At 42.9% G+C, this 26,570-nt stretch overlaps 1 protein-coding gene across 2 annotated transcripts in view; it reads left to right on the forward strand.

The window, feature by feature from the left end:
* The window catches only part of ODAD2 (outer dynein arm docking complex subunit 2), a gene marked incomplete at its 5' end in the record, with an annotated part of 197,212 nt that overhangs the window by 39,724 nt on the left and 130,918 nt on the right, over positions 1-26,570 (forward strand). For both annotated transcript variants that reach the window (XM_082649613.1, XM_082649614.1), the window contains 6 exons: positions 13,512-13,658; positions 14,058-14,267; positions 18,522-18,764; positions 19,115-19,225; positions 21,790-21,944; positions 22,958-23,200. In XM_082649613.1, coding sequence (XP_082505739.1) covers positions 13,512-13,658; positions 14,058-14,267; positions 18,522-18,764; positions 19,115-19,225; positions 21,790-21,944; positions 22,958-23,200 — 1,109 coding nt within the window. The remainder of the gene's footprint in view (positions 1-13,511; positions 13,659-14,057; positions 14,268-18,521; positions 18,765-19,114; positions 19,226-21,789; positions 21,945-22,957; positions 23,201-26,570) is intronic.

Here is a 26,570-nt window from a genome sequence, read left to right on the forward strand (position 1 = left end):
CCCTGCGCTCCGACCGAAGCCCGAGTCTCGGCTCCCAGCCCCGCCCGCCCCGGCGGGGGAGCAGACAAGCCTCTCGGGCTGGTGAGTGCCGGTCGGCCCGATCCTCTGTGCGAGAATCTCCCCGCTTTGCCCCCCGCACCCCTGTGGCTGTGCTCTCCTCCACGGCCCCGAAGCTCCCCCCTCCGCCACCCGCAGCCTCCGCCCGCGAAGGGGCTCCTAGTGTGTGGGAACCTTTCCTCCTTCACAGCTCCCTCCCACTGGTGCAGGTCCCGTCCCTATTCTTTTGTCTCTGTTTATTCTCTTTTCTTTTTCCCTACGCAGGTACGTGGGGGGTTTCTTGCCTTTTGGGAGGTGTGAGGTCTTCTCCCAGCATTAAGTAGGTGTTGGTGTAGGAGTTGTTCCCCGTGTAGATGTATTTCTGGTGTGTCTGTGTGGAGGAAGGTGATCTCCGCGTCTTACTCTTCCGCCATCTTCCCAGCACCCCCCTAAAATGGCTTTTATTTAGCACTTATTTTGTGTTAATGTTCTCCTAATGTTTTCTGTTACCAGATAACAGGTGGAGATCATTTTTACATGTTATTGCAATATATAGTTTTTTTTACAGAAAACCTCTGAAATTTTTAGCATCTCTATCATAAATGGTTCGTTGTTTTTTATGGAAATAATTTACTATTATGGTCATCATTATTATTTAGTAACATGTAAATAAAATTTAGGAACAAATATGAAATAACATGATTTCAGGAATTCCTGAGAATTTCTGGGAATTCCAGTTTCTCATTCCGGAATCTGGAAGATTCATATCTGTCAGAATTTGGAAACACTCGTGTGGAGGGAGCATAGGCTGGCGTTCCATCCCTGTGATCCTGCCCCTGCCTCTGCCTCGGCAGTCGTCTTTGTGCACAAACCACCGAGTCAGCGCAGTGGCCAGCCCAGCACACACGGCAGCAAAGTCCAGACTCAGGAGACCCACCTGACCTTTCCCGAGCCACAGGGCTGCCCATAGCCTCTACTCATGAAGCGCATGTCCTCTGGGGAAAAACTGGCAGCAGAGATCTCTGTCATCCAGCGCTTGAGCCAGACAGGCACTGGGGCTCAGACATGGCCTTTGGAAGAAGGTTTGGAAGAGCCCTGCTGTTGACGCAAAGAATTTTGGTCTATTAACTTAATTTCATTAGTAAAAGGAAATAAAGAGCCAAAGGGGGCCGAAGCATCGGCCAGGCCAGGAGGCAGAATAATGAAGAGTTAGAGGCGTGGCCTCCAGTGTCAGAAAGACGTCAGCTGAGTCGGGTTTCTGCCACCCCCTGGCTCAGCGGCCTTGGGGTGCTGGCGGGCCTCTGTGAGCTTTGGTTTCCTCATTGGTCAAGGTGGCAAAATAGAAGAGCCCGCATTTTAGGATTACTCTGAATATTAAATGAAACCTGACACACATAAGTGCTTTGGCACCAGGGGCTCAGCACCTGTTGGCAGTGGTAATTGTTACTGTTGCATGTTGTTATTCTAGACAGCGTGAGGTGGGGAGGCTTTACCACCCACACAGGTGGTCCTCAGCTTTGCTTTAAGATTCTAGCAACCAGAGAAAGGCAGAAAGACAGTGAGTTAATACAGTGAGGGCCTCTCTACCATAAGGTAAAAACAGCCCACCTGCCGGTGAGTGTAACTGATCCTGGTGCTAAGAGCAGAAAGAATTTCTCCCCGAGGACTTAATGGGGCAGACAGTGGGTAGGTGGCGTGCAGCATTCTCCACAATACCTTCTCCGTGAACACGGCTAAGAGTGTCTCGTGGTAGTCTCATTATTGAATCACGGTCTTGCGTGTTTCAGCTATTTAGGATAAATCCATATAATGGTGGGTCAAAAAGGGATGCCCTGTTGCTGTCCCAGAACAGCTGAGGAAAGCGTGTATTGATGAAGTGCTACTCAAGCTTGCACAAGTTACCCATCAGTAAATCTTGTGCAAATGTGATACTTTTGGCCAGACAGTAAATTGCTTGGAATTATTATAGTTCCCACAGGTAAATATTCTTACCATAGCCAATAAAAGAAAAAGTATATCTACAAATGATTTCAGGATTTTCAACACAGATAAATGTTTTTCTGTGGAGACACAAAAGGATATGAAAAGTCTATGAAATGCAAAATTGAATGTCTCTAGGTAATCTCAAAATAATACACCTGACATTGTACTTTACAAAATTATGCCTTAAATGTAGATTTCAACCAGCAGAGAAATGTTCACGTTGACCTGACTCTCCACTTACCGTTTTCCAAGTGCAGCAATGTCTGTGATTGTTGAAAACTTTTGATGCGTTCATTAATACCCAAACAAGCCGATGAATGACACAGCTTGGTATTTATCCAGAGCTATGAGCTCAGGTCTTGGCATATCATAAAGGGACTTAGTCTGCAATCATTTGGCTTTGACATATGTTCATTTCAACTTGCAAGTTTTGTATCTGTATATATGCTTTTAATCTGGAGTTTTAGAACACAATTTAATTTTTAAACTAATGGATATTCTGCATTTTTACTCACCAACCTTCCAACTTCTGTTTCCCCACACAGCCGATGACTCTGTACCCTAATTCTGAATGAAGTAATAAACTCCTTATTCCGCTGCCCTCTGCGCTTACCTTCTGCTACTTATCACAGTACAGCTTGTCTGTCTTATCAGCTGCTCCTTGAGTGGGGAGACCGTACTAAACTCATTTCTGTGTCTTGCAGGCTGTCTTGCTAGTAAACACAGGACTGTCCATCCTCTGCTCAGGAGGGATGGTGACAGAACAAGGCTCCCGAGGGGCCCGGCTGTCCTTCGCTCTCAGGTCCTTCAGAGCAGCTTTTCCTCCCTCTGAGCCTGAGTCGTTCTGTTCCCTCTGCTGTTGATGTCTTTCCCCACCTTCTCCTGCCCCCCTTCTCTTTGTAGACATACTGTTTCCTTGCTGCATTTGCCCGCTTTATGTGGATATTATCTTCTCCCCTGTCCATGGTTGCTTCAAAATCTTGCAATGAAAATATTTTGCTTTGTATCCATCCCAGCGATTGGGCAAGACAGTTGTTAAGGCGTGCACCCCACACTAATACTGTGAGTCTCTCTAAAAATACAGTAAGTTTCACTCACTTCTAAATCACAAATGTAGAACCCCTTTGTGAAATAGGAGGAGAGTTGGAGGATTTTTTGTTGTTTGGAAATGGTGGGTTTCTTCATCACAAGTATCCTAATATTATTCTTAATGTAAATAGGTACTCTTTAGTAACACGAGATAAAATGTTGAAAGGTCATAATTATAAGTAGATCTGCATTTCATGCACCTTAGTGTAAGTATCCTTAAACTGAAGAATGAATTTCTGGACCCATAGTTGAAAGCCTGCTAGAATCCATTTCTATGTGGTTTGAAGGTAGATTGCGTATGGAATTTAATACTATAGGATCAGGAAATCCAAGAGAAAATTGAGGAGATTAGAAAATGGTTGGTGAGGTTTCAGGCAGTTCGAAGGGATCTCAGAGGCTGGGTCTAGAATCATGCTTTATCTCCCCTTTAGGCATTTCTTAGGGCTGTTACTTGAGGATAAGCTGTCTGCACCGTCGCTCCAGGCTCAGCTGGGATACTGTTAGCAAGCGGCTTTGGGGACGTCTGCCCCTACTCAGAAGCGCTTCGCTCGGCTGGGCTCATTCCTGAGTACTTGCTGCAGTAATGGAGGAATCCAGGGTTCATCCCTGGGGCCACTTCCCCAGGTGTACCACCTCCCCACCTGGGGAAGCAGGAAGAGGAAAGCATTCATTTCGAAAGCTGAGTTCAGCAGCAGGTGGTTTGCAAAATGAATCCCAGTGAGAAGACCAGAAGCCAGTGACGTGTTGCCCTGATAGAGTGTGTTGGGGACTTGGAATAGGGCAGTGTCCTTGGGGTCTGGTTTGGGGCAGCTTGAGTTGAAGACAGTGAAATGTCCAAATAGAAAGGCCGGTACAATAGTTGGAAATAAAGGATTGAAGCTCCAATTATTCATTAGAAATGGGGCTACCATTTTGGGACCCAGAGGAATGAAAGGCTTAGGAAGGAGTGTGGAGCAGGTGGGCATGTTTGTGTTGTTTTTTAAATTCATGATTGAATGTGCCTCTTAAAAGCTAATCAGAAAGTAGCTGTCTCTCACTTGAGTTAGCACATACAACTAAGGCAGTGTTTATGGATCAAAATATTTATGTTAAATGGTCAGTCTTCCTTTAAATATTAGTTTGCCATCTTATAAGTAGATTGCTTCATTTGCCTTTTTTTTTAATCTTAAAGTAACATCTTATTTGGTAATTTTATGCAACCAGTTAATGGATTAAAAAGATTAATTAAAGGAAGATAAATAGTTAGGAAAGTTTGAAGCAAAAAGAGAAAAACGTTTACTTTTAAAGTAATTTTCCCTCCAACTGAATGTTCCTACATGCTAACGCTGGGAAGGCCAGGTATGAAGACTGGAAAGATGGGCTTTTTAATGTAAATTCAGAAATGTGGTATCAGCCTGGAGTATGATATTGGGGCAAACTTTGTTTTCAAGCTCTAGACGGGTGATGATGTTATCTGAACACAGGTCAGTCAGTGGAGAGTGGCTGGCGTGGACTGCTGAGTTTCAGCTTATGATCACGGTGGCAGGGGCATCACATATTAATCCTCTCCCCCCATCCACTGTGTGTTGGTGAGGGGTAGTGCCTCACTGATTTACACTGTGTGATCAAACCTGTGTTGATTTCACCTTTCTCGTGAGTCAGGGACCTTGCTAGTACTTCTGTTACGTATCCACAAACTCAGAATTCTCAGGCCATGAGAAGTGAAGGTGTTTGGTGGTGCCCCAGCTCAGCAGTGACAGGGCTCTACTTCAGAGTGACATCTAGAAGACAGTCACATCAGGAATCCCTGGAGGCTTCTGAAGAGACTTTCCAGGCTCGCTTCCTGGAATGTTTTGGATTTCCTCTCTGGAGGGGCAGTCTTGGCAAAGACATTTTCAGACTTGAAAACCTTTGTTTAAGACTGCTTTTGTGGGACTCGGTTCCTTCATGATCTCCCACGAACTGCTTAAAACACACACGCACACACACACACACGCACACACACGCACACTCGCGCACGACCTTAATTGGTTAAGGGGTTCTTCTAAGTGGTAATTGGGAGTTATATGGTTTTTCTTCAGAGGAATTTGATGTACTTTGCAATCAACTACAGTTAATTAATTGCTTTCCCATTACGTGGGTTTGGGGTATGGAGTGGCAGGTCGTGCGATCCCTGTTTCGTTGGTGGAAAAGCTGAGAAATACTTTGCTCCAGGCCACACAGAAGGTGGCTGTGAGCCGGGAAGGCATCCAGGGGCCTCTGCTTACTGCTCGTTGCCTGGTTAGTCTGTCCCTCTGTCCAGAAATTCAGGGCTCAGGGTGCCTGAAGGCCTCACATTCCTGTTTTCTCTCCTGTTTGAGTCAGAGGCTAGTTACACGTGGAGCACACTTCTTCACCGAGGAATTCCGCGTTTGGGAGGCAGTAGCAGAGTGCACCAGGTGTTTACTTAAAAAGATGGAGAAAAATGCGATAGTGCAGTGTTATTATTGTTAAGAAGAATCTTTCAAAACTGGAAAACAATGGTTACTGCTTATGCAGCCAGATGAACTCCAGTAGTTAAAAAGGAAAATTAGAACCACTTTCCTGAGAAACAAGCTTTAAGTTAATACATATGTTGTTACACTGATCTAGTTAATTTTAAAAATAGTCTCTAAGACAAAAAGAGTAGGAGGAATTTTGTACTGAAAACAAATTATCTGTTACTAATCAGAAGATATTTAAACTCCATCTTCTAATGAAATTACTCAGTAGAGTCTGCACTTACATTTTCTTAAATAAGAATTTTACTTATTCAGATGTGTGTGACTTGTACGTTTATAATGCCCACTAAGAAAGGATTAGTCCTCTTTTATTTTTATTACAGAGGAGATGGTGGGAGTGATGGAGGACCTCACCTCCAAAGGGGAATCCATGCTCTACAAATACAACAGTAACTTGTTTTCAGTTCCGAGCTTTAAATTCGCTTTGCCGCTTGGCTATCATAAATAAAGAGAAGTAGAGAAAAAGCAAAGATAATTAGATGATTATGATAAATACACTATTGAATCGTAACAGTGTATACCTCCCCTAGCCAGCATTATATGACCACATCAACTTAACTGCTGAAAAATGACCATATGAAAAATCTCTGGGCTGTTAAGCTTTAACTCCATTCACTTCTTCATGGACACATACTATTAACTAGTCCAGCTAGAGCATAATTAGAGCCTTCTCACTGCTGTCTAGCTACTCATTAAGATTTCTGACGATAAAGAATGTTGATATCTAAGGTAATTTAATGTAATGATCTGAAAATGTAATAGATCTTTTCAGGGAACTTGTTGCCTGATGTATTTGCAACAAAAATACTTTTTATTCCTCGAAGCATGCTTTCCCCCCAAATTTATTTGAGAGGCTAAATAGAGAAAAGAAGCTTTGCCTAGTTCCCAATTTATGTAGTGCACTAGGCTGCTTTACTTTTTGTTTTAAAAACACATATTCAAGTCCTGTTACAGAAGTTTGCATGCTGAAGAATTTCTAAGCATAAGGGTCGAGGAGTAAGAGGTACCAGATTTGGTATAAATGATGTTTCATTTTATATATGTCTATAAATCTTTTGTCCCTTTTTGGTCCGCTGGCCTTTGAGATTCCTGCTGACAAGGGCTGTGGACCCTAACCCAGCTCTTGGTCTGGCTGGCTGCGGCCTCCTGATGCTTCTGTGACACACAGAGCATAGCGGAAGCTTGTGTTCCTCCTCTGGTCTATCCTTTACTCTCTTCTGTATTTAAAATATTAAAGTATTCTAACATAATGCATTAACATATGCTCATCGTAATTATTCAAGCCATGCAAAGGAATAAAAGTGAAAGCCCCCTTCCACATGTTTGTTTGTACACATATTTGTGATTTTTATACGTAAAGTGAAGTCAGACTGGGATTCTACATTGTACCTTTTGTATTTAATGCTATGTCTTGGTGATCTTTCATATCAGCCTTACTCCTTTTAATTGCCCCATAGTATTTCATTATACATAAATCAGTAATTTATTTAACAGTTCCCTTATTGATAAGTTTTTAGGTTGTCTCCCCAAATCATGTAATTACAAAAATGCCACAGCAAATATTTTTACATATGCTTTGGATATGTACACTGTTTCCGTAGGATGGATTCTTTGAAATGGAATTGCTTGGGTCAAAGAGTATGCACATTTCGAATGTTGATAGTTCTAACGGGCAGTCGTTCAATGGGTATAAAAGTTCAGTCATGCAAGATGGATAAGCTCTAGATCTGCCATACGACACAGTACCTATAGTTAATAATGCTGTTTGTGCACTTACAAAATTTAAGAGGGCAGGTCTCACGTTAAGTGTTATTAACAGACAAAAAAGGGGGAGGTATAAGAAACTTTGAGAGGCGAGGGGTATGTTTATTGTCTTGATTGTGGTCATGGTTTCACAGGTATGTGCATATGTTCACACTCATCAAATTGTATACATCAAATGTGTGCAGTATTTTTGTATATCAGTTATACCTCAGTAGAGTTGTGTTAAAAAAAAAGAATATATGCACAGTAAAGTCTAAGTACTGCATTAATTTTTTTTTTTATTTCAGAGGGAAATAGTGAAAAGTGATCAACCAAGCTTGGTTTATGTAAAAATTTTTTTGATACTCCCTACAGAAAGCAAGCATCAGTTTACACTCTATCAGTAACATACCAAAGGTTTTAACCTCGGATACAGAGTGAAATCAGCCCAGCTCTTAAAAACAAAACAAAGACCCTGGTGCCCAGGTACCATTCATGGAAGTTTTAATTGAATTGGTTTGGAATGGGGTCTGGGCATTGATGGTCTTTAAAATCTCCCCAGGGTATTAAAGTTGCTCACCTAGGATTGAGATTAACCGTTATAAATTCTAATCTGCAGGAGGTTTTTTGGTTTGTTTAATAGGGGGAAAATGTATCTTATGTGAATTTACCTATTCCTCATTGCTAGTGAGGTTCATAAAGTTTTTCATACGTCAAGTATCCATTGTATTGTATACCTTGCCTATTTTCCTATGTGGTTGTCTTTTGATTCTTGATGAAAATTAATCCTTTGTTTTTTATGTGCAAATAATTCCTCTCTGCTTGTCATATGTCAAAGCCAGATGACTGGCTTCCCCATTCTTTCCTCCAGTGATTGGAGATGCTACTTTTATCAAATATTGTCATTTCACTTTTAAGAGCTTGTTTCCAGATCTTTCTCTGTTACATTGATTTATTTGGACGTTCCCATGCTGTTTAATTACTATAGCTTTGGTATATTTTAGTATTTGATTGGCCAGAGAGTTTTCTTAAAATATTTAAAATTACTTTTTGCATATTTTCCATTCCAGATCATCTTGAGAATCAAATTAAAAAAAAATCTAAAAAATGCTGTTGGGATTTTGGTTGGCTTACATGAATTTATAAATTATTTCTGGATAAATTGCAATTTTAATAACATTGAATTATCCTATTCAGGAACATGGTATGACCATTCATTTATTTAACCTTTTGTATACTTCAGTAAAACTTAATAGCTTTCCCCCATATATTTACAACACATTTCCTGTGAGATTCACTTCTAGATATTTTTACTATTATTATTTTGCCAATACTGGGATGGGAACTTTTATCAAATTACATATTTTGATTTGTTATTCTTAGTGTATGGAGGGTTACTCACTTTTGAATATCCAGTTACCCTCGTATCCAGTCACTTTACTGAGATATTTTTATTAATTATCATAATTATTCAGTTCATTCTTCTGAATCTTTTTAGAAAGACTATTATATTTCCTACAAATTTTTCATCATTGCAGTAACATTCCAGTAGATCATCAATTTCTGTAAATGTTCCATGGTGGTTTAAAAAGAAAGTGTAGGGAATCCTTGAATTGTTCCTTACCCGTTCCTGATTTAAAAAAATAATAATAATTCTTAGCCAGCCTGCAATCCAACAATCTGAGTCTAATTTCTTCTTTCTTCTGGAACAGCATCTTCTCTTTTTCCTTGGAGTTTCCTCCTGGTCTCATCTCTTGAGCCCTAGGTTTATGAGTGCTGAATTATCAGCATAAAATTGGCTTGCAAAGAAACCAAAGGCAAAGCAATATATTTTACTAGCTTGACTTACGTGGTTCCATGCCACTCACTTGGAGCTCTGACTCTTTACCATTTCTACTCCTGAGAGATGAAGAGCATCTCTGAGCCAAGCTCTGCGCCGGGCGCCAGCCCCTCTGTCATCATTAATAAACAGTCGTTGGCAGGGTTCACGGCTCTTGCTCTATGAGTGGCATGTTTGGAGGAAAAAATGCTGAGAACATTGAAAGCCAGCTGGACGGCTGTGATGGCTGTGTCACCTCACCGGGTCTCACCCGCTGCCCCCTGACTGCAGACAGTGGGGAACAAGAGAAGGAGACCTCTGTTCCCCATTGCACCTCCGCCTGCCATCCTGTGTCACTGGGTCCGACAGGACGCCCGGAAGGAGGGCCCTGTGAGCGTGCTTGCCATCGCACTGCCACCTCCTAGCTTCTGGCACCCTTTTAGGAACCGAGTTACTCGAGCACATGATGGGTCACCTCGGCCTGCCAGCCCCTTGTCCCCTGCTCCGGGTTCCTGTGGTAATCGGAGTGGTCTCACCTGTCCACGCTGGCCGGCTCCAGCCAGGGGCCTGTGCAGCCAGAGGGATCTGTTAAGAATGTAGTCAGCTCCCGTTAGCCCTCTCCTTCCACCCAGACCAGCCACCCTTGAATATTTTCTGTCTGTTGTGAACTAAAGGCGAAAGTGCTCAGCCTGGCCTTTGGCCCAGCAGGTCGTGTGGCCCGCCTGGCCTTGCCGCTCACCTGGGCCGCCGGCCTCCTCCTGGCCTCCGCCACGTGGCCGCACCCGCTCCTTCTGTCGCGCCGGCCCCTCCTCCCGTGCGGACCTCCGCGCAGGCTTCTCTCCTCAAAGCCCCCGTGTGGGTGTCCCTGGCCTTCTGCCCCTCTCCCTCCTGTTACCTCTTGGACTTAAATTTCCGTTTATTGGGATGGGCTTTAAAAAATTAAAATCGCTCTTCGCCACTGAACTGTGAGCTCCATAAAAGTAAAGACTACGTCTGTTTTTGTTTACCAGGATGTCTCTAAGGCCTGGCATCGGACTCGACAAATAGTTAAGTAAATAGGAAGCAAATTTGTTGAATGAAAGAATACAGAAGTGATTTCAGGCAGCTTTCTCCCTGTTTTACTCTTGAATACATGCTTCATCTCAGCTTAGTCATGTTTATTTCTTCCTTATCAGCAGTAAGGGGAGGGGTTTACTCTCTATACTGGATAGGGTAATACTTCTTTATTTCAAAGATTTTATTTAAATCCAGGAAAAACATTATTTTTTAAAATGTCCTCTATTCATCTTTTAAGAAGAAATTTTGAGAAAAGTGAGAGAAAGCAGCATTCGTCTGATCTCGGCATGTTTGAAGCGTGATTGCAACCACGGACGTCGGCCTCCTGGTCATGGAAAGGAACCTGAGCTGGTAAACTATCCTAAGGCCGGTGGAGCCTGGAGATGTCTGAGAAGCAGCAGGGGATGGACGACAGCTAGCAAAAGAATTGCATTAATTCAAGACGTAGAAAAGCTTATTGGAAGCATTCTTCAAAACCCTTCAGAAGCTAGTAAAATAATATTTTACTGCGTTTTTCTCCAGCTCTTAAAACCTCACAAATGCAAATGCGTGATAAAATGTGAAAATAAGTATTGGCAACTAATTGCATTCTCAGGGGAGATTTAATTGAAAAGGGGCATATTCGCATATTTGTACTACTTCTCTTCAGTAAGATGTTTATGGCATCTGGTCAAAGTAGAACGGACATTTGAAAATCCTTTGACATCGCTGGTATTTAAAGAATAGCAATTGGCTAACATTTGTGGCTCTGTACATTGAATATTTTGGCTCCCATCCGCTGGTATTCATTCTGAAAGATTTATAATCCTTTGGGGAGTGTGGTCAGTGACAAGAGTAGAAGTAAATCCTGAAATGTGGAAAAACTAACTTTCCCTCATAAAAAACTGTTCTAAAAAAATCCCTCAAGCCTATGACTATGTTTCCAGATTTTCAGAAAAGCTGATGATTTACAGAAAAAAATATTTTTTCTATAAGGATCTAACCTCTTAATGATAAATGTAAATTTTCCATCATTTGGCTTCAAAATTGGCCTAGAGATAATTCAGCAAAATACAGGGCCTTACCTTTCGGGCATCAGCTGCAGTTTACATGGCTTTTAAAAATGTATGTCGTCAGTTGTAGCGTCAGTAATAAAACTCAAAAGGTGGAAATAGTCTACGAGAGACAAATGAAAAGCACTTGAACTCGGAAGCAAAGCTTGTGCTGAGCGTCTAAGTAGAAAAGTGCTATCATCACAGAAACTAGAATGCAGGCATAGGGGTCAAGAGGGTCCTCCATTACGTGCGACCGAGAATGGCAGGACAGAACATCCCTGTCCAGGGAGTGGCCTGGGGGACGGAAGTGCTTTTGGACGACTTCTCACCCCTGCTTGTGCTTGAGTCTGCAGCCGCCGGCTCAAGAGCCCGCTCGACCCGAGGCCCTCGGCTTCCATTTCAAACCTTTCATGTAGGAGCCCACCTCTGTTCCTGCAGGTGCCCCGGGAGGATCCTTCTGCCTCCTTTCTCCATTTAAATTCAGAAAAAGAGCCTTGTTTCCCTTATTTTCTTTGCTTTTCCTTTTTCTGTATTATTTTCCTTAATTAATTATGGTTAGCACTTAGATTCTTCCTTATGGTTTACAAAATATCTACCTTTTTCTAAGAGGTGCTGGCATGTGGGATCCCGTGTCTGACAGCAGTGACAGAGGGTGTATTGCGTTATGTTTTAAAACCCACTGTGGGGAAATTGGTGGTGTTGAAATTTCTCTTGATATCGAGAAAAAGATGCTAAAAGCTATAAGAACAAAACTTATTATTTTAAATGTAAGTAACAGAATTAAGGCTCTGGTCATTCTAAACTTAATCTTGAATATGGAGGACAGCCTAGAGTACCCAGAGGGAAAGTTAGAATGAAAGCAGAAATGGCGCTCATAGCATTTTTAGAGAAGTGGAAGGAATGTTCTGGAAAGGAGTTAGTAGGAAGTCTGAGCCTAAGCGTTTCCTTCCTCACTTGCTGATGCTCACCCTCTACTGATCCCACTTTAGTTTCTTATGTTAAAAGAAACATATTGTGTTGAATTCACAAAGGATTGGCATGTGCGCATTTGTGTGATGTGAAGGAGGGGGTGGGTAGCTTGAAGATAATTTCCATTTTTTGTGCTCAGTCTGTCTATCTGCATACACACGTATGTAATATATAGCAATATAAAGTAATGATTTGCAAATGATGATAAATATAATTTGAAGGTGTCTTCCCTCAAAAAAGAGAGGTTTATTCGAGGCCATTGCTACTATGTTTTGAGGTAGAAATCCAGGGCTGTCGTTTATGAACACCTTTTACAAAAATAGTTTATTCTTGGCTCCATTAGAATTGTTGCTTTTGTGTCTCATGAACTATTTTGGGGACTCTTATTTACCAACCACTCTCAATAGCAGTAGAAGCAATATGTACTATGCTGTGTTCTTCAAAGATTTTCGAAGCGTTAATGATCAGTGGACATTGCTTAAGAATTCCTGCAGTGAATTCTGAGTTAATTTCCTGGCAGGCCTGATTCACCGATCAATCATTACAAATTTTTGAATCTCTTGGATTTTTTTAAAAAGCAATTCCCCACTGCTCTTCACTTGTGGTGATTAGCTAAACAGACACTGATTTGCATGTTGGTGGGCCAGTGTTTCGTTCACGACAGTGAAACGGTCTTTCTTCTCCTTCAGTCCACCCATCGGTAGGTCCCCGGGTTTAATGGAACTACCTTCTCTTTCTCAGCCCCACGCCCTCACTCCACTTACTCTCGGTCCCCGTGTGGACGGCTGTGCTGCTTCCCACGTGGCTTTGCTTTCCCCAGGTTTCCTCTGTCCCAGACTGTTCTGTGTACACGTGTTAAGAATAATTTTCAGACACGGTTTGCGCTGCAGAGTACACAGTTCAGGGACTGCCTGTTACCTCCACATAAAACTCACGTTCCTCAGACCATCTCTCAGGGCTCGCCCCCGGCTCTATTTAATATCCTAATGCCACCTAATGTCGCAGCTGTTGAAAGCAGGCAGACCACCTTTCCGTGGTGACTCTCGACTGGAGCAATATCTTATGACGCCCTGCGCAGCTTTCTTGGGCTTCAGCTCTGCATGATTCATTTAACAAATTATAATCCACTCGGAGGATTTAAAAGAATTGAACATGCTGTGTATGGGGTCACGCACTTCCCGGCTCATGGATTCATCACCCTTTAGCAAATTTCCATGGGAGTGTGAGCTTATTTAACCTTCCTGTGGCCTTGCGTCTTTGCAGGGAGGAAATCAGACGGCTACAGTGATCGCATTGTGTTGCATGCAGGACTTCAACTTAGCGCAAGAGACCTGCCAGTTGGCGATCAGGGATGTTGGAGGCCTTGAAGTTTTAATAAACTTACTTGAGACAGATGAAGTCAAATGTAAGGTGAGTGGCTGGCTCACGGTGGACGAGGAGCCTCGTTCACGCCTTCACCTGCTTCTCTTCTCAGTGCTGGGCGTCTGCCCTTCCTGCTGCTTGTTTCTTGTCTTTATGATTACTGACAACCCGCTTCTGCTATTAGCTATTAGCTGCTCTTGTCAACTCTCTGCTTTTCTTCCTTCTCTTTTGGCTCTTTTCCATTAGCGTGTGCTTCTTAAATGATGAACGTTTGTTTACTTAATTGAAGGAAAATGCGGGGGGATATGTGTAACACCTGGGAATAGAAACTGTTCCCTTAAAAAACTTAATTGGGGAAGGATTTTAGGTAGCTTGGAATTTTTAAAGAATATAGCACTGCTTACGCATTAAGCACCCATTCATCTATAACTTCTTCTTCTCGTTTAGATTGGTTCGTTAAAAATCCTGAAGGAAATCAGCCATAATCCTCAAATCAGACGTAATATTGTTGACCTTGGGGGCTTGCCAGTCATGGTTAATATTCTTGACTCTCCACATAAGAGCCTGAAATGTTTGGCAGCTGAGACAATTGCGAACGTCGCCAAGTTTAGGAGAGCCTGGCGGGCGGTGAGACGCCATGGGGGCATCACCAAACTGGTGAGTAAGTACCACTCAGGGCAGCGGGCACCCCGCCGTCCTTCCCGGCTCCTCCCGGATATCAAATAACCACTGGGCGTGCTCTGGGAATCTTCTTTTTGTGTAACGTGTCCTTGAAAATTATTTTTGTGTATTTACGTTGGCAAGTAGCCAAAAAACATGTTCAACCTCACTTTTCAAAGAAATACAAACTTAAACAAATAGAAGTAACTTTTACGTATCCCATAGGTAGGGATACACTCGTGTGTGTGGGCAGCGTCAGTAAGAGGGTGGTGACTTACTTCACTCAGTCTGAAACTATCAGAACATGGTTAATCAACTCTACTCCAGTATAAAATAAAAAGTTAAAAAAAAAAAAGAGAGGGTGGTGAGACCCTCTGCACTGGAACACTGTCTGGTAGCCCGTATCCTCTGCCGTGGTGACCTCACTATGAGGAGGTGTCCTCCATGGAGACAGTCAGAGCTGCAGGCACTCACTCATCTCATTGCTACTTAGAGGAGTGACAGCTGAAAACAGCATGTTTTACAGTGTGAGGTTAGTAAAATAATAGGCATCATATCCACAAGAAGTGTCCACTGGCTGCTGTCAGTATTGTGTTTTGGAAGTTTACATAGTAACAGGGAATGTTTAATATTATACAAAATCATAACAGGATTAAAAACTGATGATACCCATGATCCCAACTTTTAAAGACCAGAGCTAACAAGTACAGAAAAATCACTTGAAATAAATACACAAAATTGTTCATCAGGGGTTTTCTCAGAAATGACCACCACATTTCCTTCCTACTTTTCTACATTTGCCAGTTTGCTGTGTGTTACGTTTATGTTCAGAAAAAATGATTATTTCAATAACTATCGCTGAAAGAAAGAAGCAGGCTCAGTGCCCCTGCCACGGCAGGAGGGACCTTCATGCAGTGCAGTATGGAAGCGCGTTTGTATCCTCACTGGATCTTGAGTCGCTTCCACGGCTTTTATCACGCTGGATTGTCACCACTTCCCTACTTTAGGTTCCTGAAGATGAGAGACGTGTCTTATTCATCCTAGTGTCCTCCTCAGCACCTCGCCCAGGACCTCACACATATAAACAGTTCATAAATATCTATCGAGTTCATATGGATTTAATGTGAATACGTACACAGTGAAACACGTTCAGAAATTTACTGAAAGAGGTTCTGTGTGTTCACTGTATCCACTTGTAATCTGTAGAGCACTGTACCTTATAATCATTTGCCTCAAAAACAAGGTGGACTTATGGCTGGATAGATGGGTGAACAGATAGTTAGCTATGTGATAAAACAGACGTGGAAGAATGTGAATTATAGAATCCAGGTGGTGAGTATGTGGACGTTGCTGTATTCTTGCAGCCTTTGTGTGTGTTTGAGCATTTTCATAATAAAACGTTGGGGGGAAAGTAATTATTACTGTGATTATCATTGTCCTGCTTAAATAATGAAATCGTACGGTAGGCTGACATGGCTGTCCACCGAAACTACTCCATGAGAATGAAAGACAGAACACTTATGCCTGATGTGTGATTTATGGACATCTTATGCGTCATGTTTAGGGCCTTGGAGTTTGGACAGTTACAGTCACGTAATCAAAATAATGACATACATTTTAATTTAATTTTAAATAATAGCAAAATTAGGAACAGGAAAGACCATTAACGGATAAACTTGAAATTGCTAGGTTGGGAACACATCTGACTTCTCAGCCAGGATTGGGGATCCACTTTTGGTTGGGTACGTGTGTTGCGGGGGAGTATGTAACACGCAGGCAAGAGTCCCCAACGAAGACTGGAAATGAGGGACATCACACAGTACAGAGATGAAGCCGTGGGCTGATTATGGCCCCAGAGCAAGGGAACCAAGGGCAGGATCAGAGCAGGCAGGAGGGCACTGGCCACAGTGGGGTCTGGGCACCTAGATGGCATTCAGGCTCTGGAGGGGCAGCTCGATAAGACTGGGCAGAAGGTGTGACGCCTGAGCAAGCAGGGAGAGTGCACCCAGGCTGGAAGCACTGCACGTCCAGGGCCGTCAGTCCCGAGGCCAGTTTACGTGCGCCTCTGTATGTAGAGCGTACTCAGTCCTTTCACTGAAAACCATTTCAGATGCCTCTAGAGGTGTAGATCTGCAGAACAAAGTGGTGGGAATCCAAGTATAAATATAAGTGTAAATAAATGTATGTCCCCAACCACAGTGATGTCACAGCCTCATGGTCGTGGGGATGTGAGGGCAGCGGGGATACGGGCAAAAATATAAGCATAATGGTGAGTGTATTAGGTAGTTCGAGGAAGTCAGTACTGGGAATAGTGGAGGAACTAAGAGGGGGTGATCAATCAACTCTACTTGGAGAAGGAGGGTCAAGAAACAAATGAACATAACGAAACACACACACACAGATACAGAGAACAGACTAGTGGTTACCACTCTGGGGAGAGTGGAGGGGGTGGGGACAATACAGAGGATTAAAAGGTACAAACTACTATGTATGAAATAATTAAGCAACAAGGATATATTGTATGGCACAGGGAAATATAGATATTATTTTACAATAACTTTAAATGGAGTATAATCTATAGGATTATTGAATGTTGTACAGCTGACACTAATATAATATTGTAAATCAACTAGACTTCAATGAAAAATTTAAAAACTTAAATGAATTAGTTAATTAACTAGGATAGAAAATTTTTTTAAATAATTGTTTTTTTAAAAAAAAGAGAGGCTGGAGAGAGGAGATGTCACCTTTCTTGAGTCTTGAAAGGTGAGTAGGTATCTATCAGGCAGACACATCAGGCAAAAGCATTTAAGGAGGATGAAGCCACGTTGGTAAAGGCCCAGAGCTGGGAAACAACACTGAATGTTTGGAAACTAAGTGGTGTAACGTGGCCAGACCTCGGGTGAGGTGGGCTGAGCCATGAGAGACGAAGATTGAGGGCCACGGGCATCTCACACAGTCTTGTCCAAGAGCTACGGAGTTTGGACTTAGTACAGATAACGAGGGAATAACTAGTACATAGACAGGTACTTTTAAACCGTCTTCCCCGTGTTCAAACCCATTGTCTTGCTGCCCTGGGCCCGGTAGTTACCTGGAAGCCGTGTACATCGTCTTCCCCCACCCTGTCCTTGAGCCATAATTAATTAGACCATGAGTGTCCCCTGATGCAAATCAGGGTCCTCTCTCCAGGAGTTTGGGGTTAGGAATCAGTGACTCAGTCCGGGCTACTGCCTTCTAAACGGTGGCCGTGGTTCAGTGGGCAGTGTCCATGGGATCTGGTCTCCGGTTACGCGTGGGATTAAGACAGCTCTGGGAAGCCTGGCTTCCCGTCCTCCCCGGCCACTCTGCTGTATGCATGTAAATTGCCTCTCCCTCAAGGGCTTCAGTGACTTTGGTTACTGCCGAGAAGAGAAAGGATCCTGGCTGCTGTGCGTTTGGTTTAGTTGGTTTCGGCAGTGCAGGGGGAGGGCTGTGTCCTCCAAAGAGGCCTCGTGGTTTTAAGAGCCTGGTTGGTTCGGGCCATTCAGCTCTCACTGGAAAGTTCTCCTGGCTTTAGGGAGCCTACTTTTCTGAGATAGCAGGGATGGGGGTGTGCTTTACAAATCTAACTAATGTAAATGTTAGAGCTGTATTAAGAAAATACTCTCTTGGGGGCTTAAATTCCTGTGGGAAGGAAATGTACAAGCTTCCAAGTCTGGAGGAAGGTGTTTCGAAGGTTCTGTTTGTTTCTTTGACTGCTGTGTGGTACAGAAGTTAATTTCTGAGAGGATTCCTACTTCTGAGGGAGGTGAGCTTGGTAGCAACCCTGCAGCGATTGCGGGGTGGGTTAAGTCTTTTTTTTTTTGAAGCCAGGCTGGCCCTAGGTTCTTTTGCAAGCTGTGACAGCCAGATATTGGAAGTCCACCTCACACCCCAAATATATGCCAGTGACTGTAGGGCACTAACTCTCCTCATTAAAGACTGGGACCTTTATAGGTCAAAATCTCCTATTAGGGTGGGTGCTCCCCTAAACGATGTCATCTACAGCCTGGCAGCATTAACTTTTTTTTTTTTTTACATCTTTATTGGAGTATAATTGCTTTACAATGGTGTGTTAGTTTCTGCTTTATAACAAAGTGAATCAGTTATATATACACATATGTATATCTCCTCCCTCTTGCGTCTCCCTCCCTCCCACCCTCCCTATCCCACCCCAGCGTTAAGTCTTATCCCGAAGATCCCCGCTTATGTTCTATTGATCTGTTCTCGTAGGTCGCTCTGCTTGACTGTAGTCAGCATGCCACAGAGCCTGCGGAGCGGAGCCTGTACGAGGCCGACGATGGGGAGGTGGCCCGCTGCGGGGCACTGGCGCTGTGGAGCTGCAGCAAGAGCTACGCGAATAAAGAAGCCATTCGTAGAGCTGGGGGCATCCCTTTGTTGGCTCGGTTACTGAAGACTTCTCATGAAAACATGCTAATCCCGGTGGTGGGGACGTTGCAGGAATGTGCCTCAGAGGTATGCAGCCCAGCTCTGCTTCCCTTGCTCTCATTCACCTTGACTTTCTTTAGCGGAAACATAACTTTTAAGGTTAACACGACTGCTAAGGAATTTTTTTTAAGAAGTCACCCTTCTATTTGAAAGAGAAGATCAGACTAATGGAAAATTAATTACATTGATACCTGGATGGTATATTTTTGAAAATGCTGACTAAATTCTCTTATTGTTATAATGGTGTGTTAAACTTGGACTTTGGTGTTTATTTACTAAGAAAGTTTTTTCAGTGTAGTTATTAATAAATGTGGGAATAGACACTTATATTTATGCATGTTTATGCAATATAGAACTATTAAAGTTTACTTTCCTAGGAAAACTACCGAGCTGCAATCAAAGCTGAAAGGATAATTGAAACTCTGGTAAAGAAGCTGAATAGTGAAAATAAGCAGCTGCAGAAGCACTGCGCCATGGCCATCTACCAGGTGCGGCGGCTCCTCCTCACGGGGTTTAAGGTGCTGTTTCGTGAGGTCCCATCCTCCGGGGATGGCGCTCGGGAATCTGCATTTTTAACAAGATCCCCCTAGGGGCTTTCATGCACACACAGGTGTGAGAACCACTGTCCTGTGGTAACGGCAGATGCCTCTGAATGTCAGAGAGAGATCCGCTCCAGCATGTCTGATACTCACAATTCTGTGAGACACTCACATGTCTGTCTGCTGAAATGCTGGAACTTTGGTGTAAAATAGCCAGGGATGTACGTGGTGCTTCTGTGTCGCCTTCATATATCCTATTCAAACACGCGGTCTCGGGAAATAAATCTCCCACCAGGACGAGATAGATGCATGAGTGTGTGTGTGTTGTGTGCGTATTCCTGTTTTATCTTTTTATTAATTTGCTGATTTTAATCTTCATTAACTTTTTGTGGGTTACAAGTTTCATAGTATACAAAAAAAGTAGATTAGAATGGTAAAGGGGAAGAAAAGATGGCTTTGACAAGTTCATACTTGGCTGGCTCTTGGCAGCACCAGCTTCTGCCTAGCTAGAGTAGATCTGCTAGAAGAATGCATCTCAGAATGTGCAGAGTGAGAGAATGTGCCAGAAAGATGGAGTCAGAGAGGGGTTCGGGTCAGCCAGCAGAGGGTCGCATGAGTTCTCTGGGGCGGCCATAACTGTACACACTGGGTGGCCTAAACAACAGCAATCTGTTTATTCACAGTTCTGGGAGCCGGAAGTCTGAGATCAGGTGTCAGCAGGGTTGGTTCCTTCTGAGGAATCTCTCCTTGGCTTGTAGATGGATGTCTTCATGTTCCCCTGTCATTCTCCCTCTGTCTTCACATGGTCCTTCCTCTGTGCCCTAATACCCTCTTCTTAGAAGGACACCAGGCGTTCTGGATTCGAGCCCACCACAGTGATCTCATTTAACTGTTATTACCTCTGTCACATTCTGACGCACAGGGGTGAGGACCTCAGCGTCTGAGTTTTGAGGGACATAGCTCACTCGTAACAGGGATATGTAATAGTCTTTTTTATTTTTAATTTTTATATAATTTTAACGGTTACTTTTCCATTTACAGTTATTACACAATATTGGCTGTCTTCCCCGTGTTGTACATACACCCCCGAGCCTGTCTCACACCCAGAAGTCTGTGCTTCCCACCCCCCCACCCCGTGGTACCCCTCCCCTCTCCCCACTGTAAACCACTAGTGCGTTTTCTGTATCTGTGAGTCTGCTTCTTTTATGTTATATTCACTAGTTTGCTGTAGTTTTTAGATTCCACATGTAAGCAATAGCATACAGTATTTCTCCTTCTCTGACGTATTTCACTCAGTACAATGCCTTCCAAGTCCATCCATGTGCTGCAGGTGGCAGAATTGTGTTCTTTCTTATGGCTGAGTAGTATTCCATTACGTATTATATATACATGTATCACTTCTCCTATATCTATTCATCTATTGATGGACACTTAGGTTGTTTCCATTTCTTGGCAATTATAAATAGTGCTGCTGTGAACATTGGGGTGCATGTATCTTTTTGAATTAGTATTTTTATTTTGTTGGATAAATGCCCAGGAGTGGAAATGCTGGGTCATATGGTAGTTCTCTTTTTAGTTTATTGAGACACCTCCGTACCGTTTTCCACAGTGGCTGCACCAATTTACGTTCCCACCAGCACCGTACAAGAGTTCCCTTTGACTTGTATGTATGCCTCATATGAGTATATTTTAAGGATCAGTTAGAAATAGTGATTAATTTTTTAAAGTTGCAGTTGAGCCAGAGCTGAACGTCGCTAATAGAAGGTAGACGTGGCAGGTGCTGTGTGATGCAGTGTGAAGAGGACTTCTTGTAGGGGCCCTCGTGGGTGATGCACGATATGCAGTTCATGGCCTTAGAGAACAACTGTACACTTAGACTAATATCAAACCTATGCTAAACTTGGCATCTTTGGGCTCTATAAACTGGGAAGGATCATGTGTTGGGAACATCTGTGCAGCCTGTATTTATTTCAAAGGTTGACACAAGCATGTCAACCTCAGATAAACATGTCTGAATAACATATCAGTTGCTGTTGATATAACCCACTGCTCTGGGCATAGAAACGCTGTTGGGGAAATTCCTCACTTCTTAGATTTTGGGGGTCATTAAAGATCTGACGGAATCCCCATCACTCATCTATCTACTATGTTTTCCCAAGGCTCTGGGTTGCAGCACTGCAGAAATCCTCCATCCATGCATGTGGTGTTCTAGGTTCCTTGCCAACCTCTGCGTCTGTCTTGGTAGAGGCCCAGGCTACCCCAGAACTGGCTTGGGAGGATTGCCAAGTATGTAGAAACCTCTAGACATTGCCAAAACCCCGAAGAGGAAGAGCGGTCCTGTCAGGCAGCTGCCAGTATAGAGACAAGAGTTGTACTTTACTTGAAGCCTCCTTCAGGAAATGCTACTCTCTGAAAAGAGGTCTCCCAGCTACTAGAATGGCAGCCTTTTTAGCAGTCACTGAAAGCTTGATACGCCTTGATCAACGCCAGCGTCTGATTTGGCTTTTGTGTAGTGTGCCGAAGATGAGGAAACCCGCGAGCTGGTTAGGCTGCATGGAGGACTCAGAGCCCTGGCTTCTCTCCTCAGTAACACTGACAATAAGGAACGGCTGGCCGCGGTCACAGGGGCCACATGGAAATGTTCCACCAGCAGAGAGAATGTGACCAAGTAAGTGGAGGCGTCCAATGTTCCGTATTAAAATATGGCCATCAAAACATGTCCTTCTATTTTCATGCTATTTTATATAAAGGGTTGATTCTAAGGCTACTCCTGTAGTTTTCAAAGCTGTACATTTTGGACTAGGTTGGCAGAATTAAGGGATTCTTCCCATCCCACCATCCGACAATGGTTTTTGTGCCTCAGTAGGAGAAAGGGGTGCTGACGTAAGCTCCCTGTGCCAATGGACTCCTTTGCATGTGGGCAGCCATGTAAATGAGAAGTGTCCCTGATATTTCCTGCAGAGACCTAGCAAGGTGAGGGAATGAATTTCCCACAGAATCTTTAGAAATGGAAGTGGTTTTATTCTTTTTCTTTTGCTAAAGATAAATGAGTCAGCTAAATGCCAACTAACCATGTTAGTCTTAAAGCGTGGTCATTTTCAAAACGATTTCATTGAATTTTAAAGTATTTGTAAACTTTATGACCACTTGATTGATTTTAATCTTTGAATTTATCTTTTTGTATATTTTTAGAGTTTACACACTCTGTGATGGGTGTTCTGGGGCAACTCTTTCCCGTTTCAGGGTGGTGACTTTCTTTAACAAGAAATTCACATGTTCTGTTTAACACACACGAAAGTTTATTTTGCTTTGTTCGTGTAAAGTAATTCCTGTAACCTGAGGGAAAACCCTTAGCACAGTGGGGTTGTCGGCGCCCAGCTTTGGAAGCAGCTGTAGTGTCTTACGGGCTGTACAGTGCAGCACTTAAGGGCACAGAAGGTCGGGTGTGGAGGTTGACTTCACTGTTTACCAAGCTTCACATTAGCCTTTTGACAACGGGGTTGTAACAGCATCCATGCCACAGGGTGGCTGTAAAGATGGAATGAGCATACGGTCGGCATTTAGTAAATTTTAGCTATCAGTATTATCACTAACATGATTATCAGCTAACTTTATACCCAAAATAATACTGTTCGCCTCTTTTCCTCCCTTCCCACCCTCTTTTGCTTGTGGTGAACTTAGATTTCGGGAATACAAAGCCATTGAAGCCTTGGTGGAACTTTTAACGGACCAGCCGGAAGAAGTGCTCGTGAATGTAGTTGGTGCGTTGGGAGAGTGTTGCCGAGAGTCTGAGGGCAGAGTCACCATCCGCAAACGTGGTGGCGTCCAGCCACTCGTGGACCTCCTCGTGGGAACAAACCGAGCTCTACTTGTCAATGTCACAAAAGCAATTGGTGCTTGTGCACTAGAGCCCGAGAGTATGGCGTAAGTGGCCCTGAAGGCTTTTATTTGGGAGAGTTAGGGGAACACTGGAGAGGACGGAATGGTGTCATCTCTTGGAACCGGTGTGCACAAGTGACGGAAAAGTGAAATGTGCCCACATAGAAATAACACAGGGTGACCAAATCATGAATTACCGAGGCACATTGTTCCCTCAGATGAGCTGGAGGGTTTTGATTAAAATAGCCAGTAATCAATCAAAACAGTGGGGGAATTATCATTAGGGGAATCATCTATACTTTATAGATATTGATAACGATAATATAATAATACAACTGACAAAAAGAGAAGGGTGGATGAGTAGGTGTGCAAATTTTATCTTGCAATAAATAAATCAATAGATAGTATTTAAAACATAATTTTATCTATCTGTCTATCCATCCATCCATCCATTTATCTATATCTTTCTTTTTTAAAACATATTTATCCATTTATTTTGGCTGCTCTGGGTCTTCGTTGTGGCACACGGGGTCTCTGTTGCAGCGTGTGAGACTTTTAGTTGCAGCACACGGGCTTCTTAGTTGCAGCATGCATGAGGGATCTAGTTCCCTGACCAGGGATCGAACCTGGGTCCCCTGCATTGGGAGCGTGGAGTCTTACCCACTGCGCCACCAGGGAAGTCCCATCTATCGATCTCTCTTACCTATCCATACATCCTTTTATCTAGCTGTAGGCATAAAGAGATATCCGGAGTAATTTATATTAGCTGTTAACAGTGATTGTTTCTGGATGGTAGGATTTGGGATATTTTCTACTTTCTTTTTTATATTTTCTATACAATTTGTATGATGAATATGTATCATCTTTAAAAAAATTAAAGTTCTTGTTTAGTACCTTGCACAGTACCGTTTTACTCTGAACAGCAGTGCATGATGGTTAAGAGTACAGGTTCTGGAACCATTGCCTGGAATGCCAGTCTCACCACTTACCAGCTATGTTTCCTTCAGAAAATCATTAAACTACTTGGTGCCTTGGCTACCAAATATATAAAATGGGGACAGTCATGCTACCAGTCTCACTGAATTGTTGTAATGATTGAGTGAATTAATATATGTAAAATGCTTGATACATGATAGTGCTAGGTAAATGTTGGCTAGTATCATTCACATAGCAATAGCTTTAATGAACAACAATTTAAACCAATAATACATAAATACAAAAAAAGTCAAAGGGTCCAGTATCTGTACTCATCTATAGATGAGTCCATTCTGTGTTTCTCGCTTTTTTAAAATAATTAATTTTTGGCTGTGTTGGGTCTTTTTTGCTGCACACGGGCTTTCTCTAGTTGCAGTGAGCAGGGGCTACTCTTCATTGCGGTGCGTGGGCTTCTCATTGCAGTGGCTTCTCTTGTTGCGGAACACAGGCTCTAGGCACACGAGCTTCAGTAGTTGTGGCACATGGGTTCAGTAGTTGTGGCTCATGAGCTCTAGAGCGCAGGCTCAGTAGTTGTGGCACACGGGCTTAGTTGCTCTGCGGCATGTGGGATCTTCCCGGACCAGGGCTCGAACCCGTGTCCCCTGCATTGGCAGGCGGGTTCTTAACCACTGCGCCACCAGGGAAGCCCCCTGTGTTTCTCTTATATCAGATTACTCATGTTATTTAACTGGCTATAAATCGAGAACAAGAGGACCCTAAATGGGGCCCTTTCGGCTGCAGTCAAGGGGCTTCGACGGTGTGGCATAGGCATGTCAATAGGCAATTATAATTCAGGCCTTTGTGCGTCATGCTAAGTTTGAATTTTGCTTTAAAGTCAATTGAAGGTTTTTAAAGGGTTTTAAGTATAACCTGAAACAGAGAAGCTTGTTTAGGAGATCACTGCCGGCCAGAGGTGAGGGTGGTTTAAACTAAGCCTGTGGAATATATTACACTAAAGAACAAAAAAAATGACAGAGTAGAGAGAAATAAAGGGAGAGAATGGATAAGACCGGGTGAGTGAGTGAACATGAGCTGTGAAGAAGAGGGGGAGTCATGAGGGCTATTTAGCTTTCTGACTTGGGTGGCTGGATGGATAATTGTAGCACTTGCTGCTACAGGGAAGACAGCTGGAGGACTGGTGGGGGCAGAATGAACTTCACTAGGGGAGAAACAAAGTCAGTTTGTCCTTAGTGATATATTCATTGTCTAACCCAGTCCCAGGCTCAGGGTAGGCACTCAGCAAACAGTTATCGTACACTAAATGAATGACGAGTTCAGTTACGTTGGGTACACATTGAGGTTCTCATGGGACGTCTCTGTGGTGATGGCAACTAGCCAATTGGATATTCATTCATGTCTAAAGCTTAGGATAGAATGTGGGCTGGGCATATAGCATTATGAGTATTTGGTAACTTAAGTGATGAGTATATGTGAGATTGTGAGGAAGAGAAAGAAAGGGAAACGAGGAGGACAAAAACAGAGTTCTGTTGCATCCAATCTTTGAAGGAGAATGAATGGACCAGAGAAGAGGTGCCTATAAAGAAATGCAGAAGGGACAGCCAGAGTTGTGAGGGAAGCCAGAAGAGTGAGTTACTGAAGAAACAAAGGGAAGAGAGTGTTTAAGGAGAGAAAGTGATCAAAAGTGTCAAATTCTATGACAAAGCCTCATAAGATAGACTAAACTGTTCCTTCTTGTGTGACACGGAGGTTGATGAATCCTTTTGTGCTTGTGTGAATATGGTTTTCCCACAGATGGTTTTAGAAACACACAAAGTCAGTTTTAGAAAACAGTGTTTTGGGTTGGTAAGAATCCAAACAGCGTTACATCTGGCATCATATATCAGACATGGCTCTTATTGCTAGATTTGCAGGATTTATTGAGTCTTCAAGCTTTAAGTTAAATGGTAAGGAAATGAGAAATAACTTTGCCTTGTGTAAGGCTTAAATAATTCATAGGTTAGGAACTCGTTCTAATGATTAGCAGTCTTATGTTTTAATGATATGTCTGTGGCTATGGCTACAACGTAGGTTGCATGTGAGGATGAACGTACATACTCAGCAGAGTTTTATTAACTCTGTGTGCTAGTATGCACAGTTTTCTTCCCGTATCTATTTCTCAGTAAGAATAAGAAACATCGTAATAATAACAGTTTGGCTACTGACTCAAAAATGATTTTTAAGACAACAGTGATTTCATAAAACTCTACTGACTTTTCTCAGTACATCAGAATACTGCTTTTAAAGACTCAGCATAAAGAGTTTCATATTAATTATACCCTTCCTGAGGAACTAACGTGGAGCAACAGGTATCCCAACGTAGTAGGTTCATGAAAAAGTAGATTTATTCATGCTGAATTTTCTTTTCTTGTTGACTTTTTAATGTCTATTTGATACGTACAGAATTCATCTGGAGGTAATTTGGCCTTCAAGTATATAAAAA

This window comes from Grampus griseus, assembly GCF_964374135.1.
Source record: "Grampus griseus genome assembly, chromosome: 2".
In the NCBI taxonomy this organism is placed as follows: domain Eukaryota; kingdom Metazoa; phylum Chordata; class Mammalia; order Artiodactyla; family Delphinidae; genus Grampus; species Grampus griseus.